The 7,066-nt window shown below is 24.6% G+C and overlaps 1 protein-coding gene across 1 annotated transcript; it reads right to left on the reverse strand.

Annotated features, from left to right (window-relative positions):
• Positions 1-2,025: 2,025 nt before the first annotated feature.
• LOC143220801 (glyceraldehyde-3-phosphate dehydrogenase-like) lies at positions 2,026-4,752 on the reverse strand. The gene is given in 10 exon segments (XM_076446386.1): positions 2,026-2,143; positions 2,490-2,684; positions 2,928-3,048; positions 3,051-3,087; positions 3,628-3,891; positions 4,134-4,225; positions 4,228-4,248; positions 4,472-4,490; positions 4,492-4,596; positions 4,675-4,752. Coding segments are annotated over 10 exon segments (1,050 nt in total).
• Between the last annotated feature and the right edge of the window lie 2,314 nt (positions 4,753-7,066).

Consider the following 7,066-nt stretch of genomic DNA (forward strand, 5'->3'; position numbering starts at 1 on the left):
ACAAGACGGCCAATACGGCCGAATCCGTTAATTCCGATTTTTGCTCATGTTGTCTTCTTCTTCTGTACAACTGGAAAATGACCGGTTTAATTTGGAAAACATATTTTTGATTCGGCAAATATCCATTGTCTCTTGCAAATTAATTTTGGCGATAATGATATAAATGAAAGTAATCGCATTATAGATGACATAACCTCACAATAAATTTAATAAACTTTTTGAGTTTATGATATTTAATATTTCACTGATTTTATATTTTATCTTACACGATGTTAAGACATATTGCATTAACTAAAAATATATTTATTAATTCATATATGCATAACCATGGTAATTTGTAAGGTACGATATAATCCATACGTAATATTCTGATTTATTGTAATTTCACGTGTTTTGTTGTAAATATTACTATTCAAGCAAAAAATAATGATAATGTAATCAATAAATATATATGTGTATGTTGAAAAATACGTAGTTGCTTCTAAATAATCTTGCATTAATATAAATAATATTTTAATATTAAATCAAATAATTTATTAAAAGTTAAATAAATATTGCAATTCAGATAATTTATGTTGTAACACTTCGTTTAATATTAAAGGTCATTCAAGGTCAAAGAGATCTCTTAACGTCTTGTATCTAGGCTATATTCAAAGACGAACGTGACCTTTTTCACATATTTGTGTTTCAATTTTTAAAGCCATATCTATATATATTTATGTTTAACATATTTTATAATTACATTGAAACTTAACTTAATATCAAATTATTCAATACACAATAAGATAATATAATATATATAATATACATATTAAGATTATTCAATTTGAAAATTTGCTATTATAATTTAATTTAAAATAATAGAATTTAGTAGTTAGCTCAATTAAAAAATGCAATTTATGAATTACTTAAGAACATATTAGTAAAAAATTATAACTTAACGTTTCAAATACATCAAGAAAGGATTGCTATTATATCTTAATATGTTCATATGTTCATTGTATCATGTCTTAATATGTTTATTAAATCGATTAGTTCACATTTTTAAACAGTTAGTTGCATATAATTCAACTATTCCTTGAAGCTAAAAGTTGGGTTACGTGACGTGATGAATATCAACGTAAGCATACGTAATAAATAGAATGAAACGAATTCAATCAACTCTTTGAAATGATTATTTAAGCAAAAAATAAATTGAAACATTTTAGAAATATAATATATCGGTACACGTGTTTTCGAAAATTCTTGAACAGCTTCTATATCTAACTGATATAGGAAAATTATTACAGGAAGATACTCATTTTGAATGATGTCATATCAACCGGTATGAAGAAATATATGTAGTATATGCTACATAATTTTAGATAAAAGAATGGCATAATGTAGAAATACTATTTTATTCTAGATATTAACATTAAATAAAAGATTATAGCTCATCACAGTAAATGAATATGATGTAGTGAAAATATTAATTTATGAAAAGACATATCATGAATTAAAATTAAGTTGAAAAATTGCAATACTCACGTGCAAGATCAATGTGAATTCTACGCTTACCGCAAAAGCAGTGTCATTTGAAGGCAGAAAATGGTAATATAACCGGCACCAGTTTTAGGCGTATGCGCTGTAACCGTTCCTAGTTTCGTGTATTCATCGGCTATACTCGGGTCACGTGACTCGCCCTGCTTATTGACGTACTTAAAAGCGGCTAAATTTAAATATTGTTCATTGAAAACAATGATTTAATTATAATTTACTAAAAACTGGAATGGATGGTATCGACTCAAAATTATTTTGATATAATTGTTTAACATACAAATGTTATTTAGTAGATAAATTTATTTAAATCGTACTTTTGAAACAGAAATACATATACAGAACAAAATAAAAAAAAGAATACAATTTTAATGTGGCAGTACTCCTTAATATAATTAAATTGGTAAGAAAATATAAATAGATTATACATTATAGTTATTTTACATAAAATGTAATCTTATAATGTATTCTTATTACTGAACAAAATAATTAATCTTCACTTTTTTCTGGCTCTTCTACAGGTACTTGTATATTACCAGAATCAACTTGGTACATATATTTTATCAAATCCACTACACGATGTGCATAACCATATTCATTGTCATACCTGCAAACATTTATACTTCGATTATTAATACTAAACTATCTATTTATTGGATTAATTTTCACGTATTCAATATATTCTCCATATTTATATTTTATGATTAATAAATTTCAAAATTTTTCACAGAATAACTTGAATTAGCCATATTAAAAATTTAGAGTACTGTTACATTCGGATTGAAAGAAATAAGATTTCAATAAGCAATTTATAATTTATAAGTGTTAATGAATTGTTAAATTTATTTTTACTGCATCTTGGATTATCGTATCTTATATTACTACCACGGATCTATCGATAATTCGGGATTCAAATATAATATTTGTAAAATAATATTTTTGTTGATAATTACCAGGCAACGACTTTAATGAATGTGCTCGTCTGTGGAATACCAGCTTTGGCATCGAAAATACACGAATAACTTGAGTTATTAAAATCGGATGATACACAATCTTCATCTGAATAATTCAATATATCTTTTAGATCGTTTTCTGATGCTGTTTTCATTGCATCCTTCACTTCTTCATATGTTGTTGGTTTATTAACCCTGAAATTAATAAAATTATTATATAAATATACAGTTATCACTTGACAGTAAAAGAGTAAATTCTTGATAATATATAGTTGTATATTTATATTACGTGAATTTGTTTATAACGTATAATAATTTTATAATATTAGTAAAGTGAAAAACATATTAGATTAATATCAAATATGTTTTTGATAAATGTTATGGATAATAATATATATATTTTCATATTTTGCTTCTTATAATTCATGAAAGTATTACCTAAAAGTCATGTCGCACAACGAAACATTTGGAATCGGTACTCTAAAAGCTATTGCAGATATTTTGCCTTTAAGCTCAGGAATAATTTTGTCTAAAGATTTGGCTGCACCTGATGATGTTGAATGATATTTTGCAATGCACCTCTACCATCTCTCCACGACTGATTAGACAAAATTAATATTTTCTTAAGTTAGTAAAGCAAATATTGTTGTACATGATATATCAGTAAATATTACAATTTTAAACAAGCTATTTATTAAGTATAATAGAAACTATTATAAGAATATAATGTTTGACAATTTATTAAGCTACTGTAAGAAATGTTTAATAAATACAAAACAAATATATATTTCATTTTAGTGCTATATTCTTTCCTTTTTATTAATTTTTTTTTTAGTAAAAAGTAAAGGACATTTCAGCATTAACATATTAAAAAAGTAAATTTTATTAGTAGTGGTACCTATAATGGTACAGTTAAAAACATCGATCATTCTATTCTTAAAGAATGCAAACGGTATTGATGATTTAGAATACATAAAATACAAACACATTTAATTTTCAATCATTTTTGTCTGCTAAAAATATAGCCGAAACATTTAAGTTTCCGATATCAATTGGTCCGTATTGCAGTAAATAATAATAAAAGTAACAAATGTTTCAGAGAATTTATAACTGCTAAAAAATTGTATTTCATAATTACTTTTTCCCTTTCTATGGGTCCATCTAAAGTTCGCTGCATCGATGTTAAAGCATGTACACTACTGATCATTACTTCGATAACTTCGAAATTATCATGCATCACTTGAATGATTGGTGCTGCACAGTTTGTTGTACAGGAAGCAGCTGAGATTATTTTACCTTTTTTTGGATCATAACACGAATGATTCACGCCATAAACTATCATCTGTGCATCTTTAGAAGGTGCGGTAATAACCACTCTTCTGGCTCCACTATCCATATGTAACTACAATAAATCAGATATATTCTTTCTTACTATGCTTTTACAATCATACCACTTCATATTAAAAAGTAGTTTAAAATTATAATATAAATTTGATATCTTTACGAAGATGTGACTTTAAAAATTGTTTTATAAATTTTATCATTTTTAAGTAAAAAATATAAAATTTTTACGTTTCAGTGTAATCGAAAATGTATCAAATTTATGGTTTATAATTAAAAAGGGAAATTAATTTTGCTTCTTACGCTTGCTTTCTCTATATTAGTGAAAACCCCAGTAGCTTCAATTACATATGTTACACCTGCTTCTCTCCAATTTATTTTACATGGATTTTTTCTTGTGATGTGAATATCCTGTTATCTTTAAAAGCAAAAATTAATTTAGGTGATAGTATAAAAATAAAAAATGTTTAATTACTAATAAATCCTTAATGTTGTTAGATTATATAATCATCAGTATACTGTACAGTAGTAGTTATATTAGCAATTATATATATAATTCAATATTATAATTATTTAATATTAAATTTTAGTTAAATTAATTTTAATAAAACATTTACTAAATAGTACTTTATTAATTATACCTCCAATAACAATTTGTCCAATTTTCACATTCCATTTTTACAGTACTGGGTCCATGTGTCGAGTCATATTTAAATAAGTATATCATATACTCGGTCGAAATATATGGATCATTAATCATCGTAACCTAATATAACATAATAGTTTTGTATCTGTTTGATTGACAAATATTTACAAACGATTATGAATTTTAATTAACACTTACCGTAACATCCTTCTCAATACATGCACGCAAACACATCCTCCCTATTCTTCCGAATCCATTAATTCCTACTACCGCCATAACTTTAGAATAAAATTATCGCGTAATATTAGCGAAGACAGCTTTTAACGTTTCAAAATTATATATATTTGTATCGTATTTGTTACAGTCCTCCGAAATGTCAAAAAGTCAATAATGCGAAATTGTATGCAAAATTGAAACTATATCAGAAGTAAGATAGTCGTATAAATATACAAATACATCAATCCACTATAATTTTATAGTATACAGCAGTAATGTATGATTAGTTTATTATTGCACAATTAAAAACTTAGATAATAGATACGGTTATGAAATAGAGTTAGTATTTTAGATAACTTTTTGATACTTGAAATTATGAAATAGTATTCAAAGAATAATAAACTTTAATCTAAGCACACTGAAAGGTAGTAATTTATTTAATTTTTGAGATTGCATGTTTGTTCTAACTTTCTTAGAGTCAATATCAAATAATTATTCCAACTGTTTCAAAATAACATTGAGATAATTCTGTAATACACATTGAAAATAGATCATGTGAATAATTTATATATTTTTAAAGAAAAGTAATTTAAACAAATATAGTTTTGTCATTTTAAACATTTGTTTGTAGAAAATTTTCCAAACTTACCTATTCAAATATCTTTTATCATAGCTTATCGCACACAATGTCTGGAACATCGTGTTAAACAGAAAATAAAGAAACATCGTCTTGTTAAAAATTTTCTAGTCGATTATTCTTGATTTTTGAATATATATAATTAGAAAATTATTACTATATGTTCTCATGAAACTAACTGGTAAACGTAAATAAATTATTTAGATAGCTTAACTTGTATAACATGTCATACAAACTATTTAATTTAATTTTATCGTTAAAAATATTTTCTTAATTACTTTCAACAATTGTGAATGTTATCTGATTATATGACTTAAATATATTATTTAATGTTATCTGATTCTCCATGTTGCATTATATAAAAATTTTTCTTCCTATATAGTCGTGTGAAGAATTTCATCAAATTTAGGTAAATTCAACTAGTGGTATCGTTAAATATAAGACTCAATATTTAAATAAAGTGGAAGAAATTTCCTTAATTTTTTTAATTTAGAAAATTGTATAGAAAACACTGTGATAGGGTAAGGTATATTAAGGCCAAGATAAAGTATATCCAGTATATTTATAACTAATCTTGTTGTATATAATCGGAATATATTTTATAAAATAATATATTATTAATAAATGCTAACTTTAAGTATCCTTTACCTAGTATATAGGATAAAACGAAGATGGAAAAACATCTATTTAACAATTTTCAGTGAATTTATACTAGAATTTACATAAAAAAAAAAATGTAAATTATAATAACATAAATTGTAATTTGTTTGTAATAACACTTGTTAAAAACAATTCATCCAGGAGTTACTTGCGCTCAAAATTCGTGACAAAATAAAGAAAGATCGGGAAACTGAAACAGTAAAAACGAAATATATTTATAAATGAATAGTCATGTAATTAATACGTAATTAATACGAAGTTTTAAATAATAAAGATGTTTTTAAAATATTAATGTACAAAATATTTTTATATTACCTCCAATTAATTCGAAAATTGAAAAAAACAAGATGATTATATTTGTTATAGTAATATTTATAATATAGTAATAAAAACACAGTACAAACTTTTCTTATTATTTAAATTACATTACAATAAAATTAATTTAGGTCATAGAAAATACTAGTTTATAATCAAATTTAAATTATCTTTTAAAATTAACATCTTAAATCATTTCTGATTTATGAAAGCTATAAAAAATGAAATAACAGAAAAAAAGTAGTGATGGATCGATAAATAATTTTCATAATTCAAATTAAGTTCCTTGTGTTCCAATTAATTTGTCTTTCATTCAGTCAACTACATTAATTGCAATGTAATTTCTTCATTATCTCTGTTATCTCTATATGAAATTACTATTCATCCGTTATCTGTTTATTAATTAAATCTTGCAGAACCATCATCTATCCCCTCTCCTTTCGGTGCTCCTTGACTGTCAGTACATAGTCAACAGATTTGTATTCATGTCGTATGCTTATGATTTGTCATACACAAGAACTTTCGGTCGAGATGCTATAGTATAATAACGTTATATCGATTATATGTATATGATACTATTATTATATATCGTATATTAACTTATAATCGATTTATCTCTTTTTAAAGTGACTAAATATACCAATATTACATATGTATGTACGAATAAAAATTCAGCTTGGCCGACTATTCTTAATGGATACGAATAGACATTCGAATCTACAATCGGTATAAAGGTAAAATAACAAAGTGTATAGTATGTAT

This window comes from Lasioglossum baleicum, unplaced genomic scaffold (genome assembly GCF_051020765.1).
Source record: "Lasioglossum baleicum unplaced genomic scaffold, iyLasBale1 scaffold1610, whole genome shotgun sequence".
NCBI classification, from domain to species: Eukaryota; Metazoa; Arthropoda; class Insecta; order Hymenoptera; family Halictidae; genus Lasioglossum; species Lasioglossum baleicum.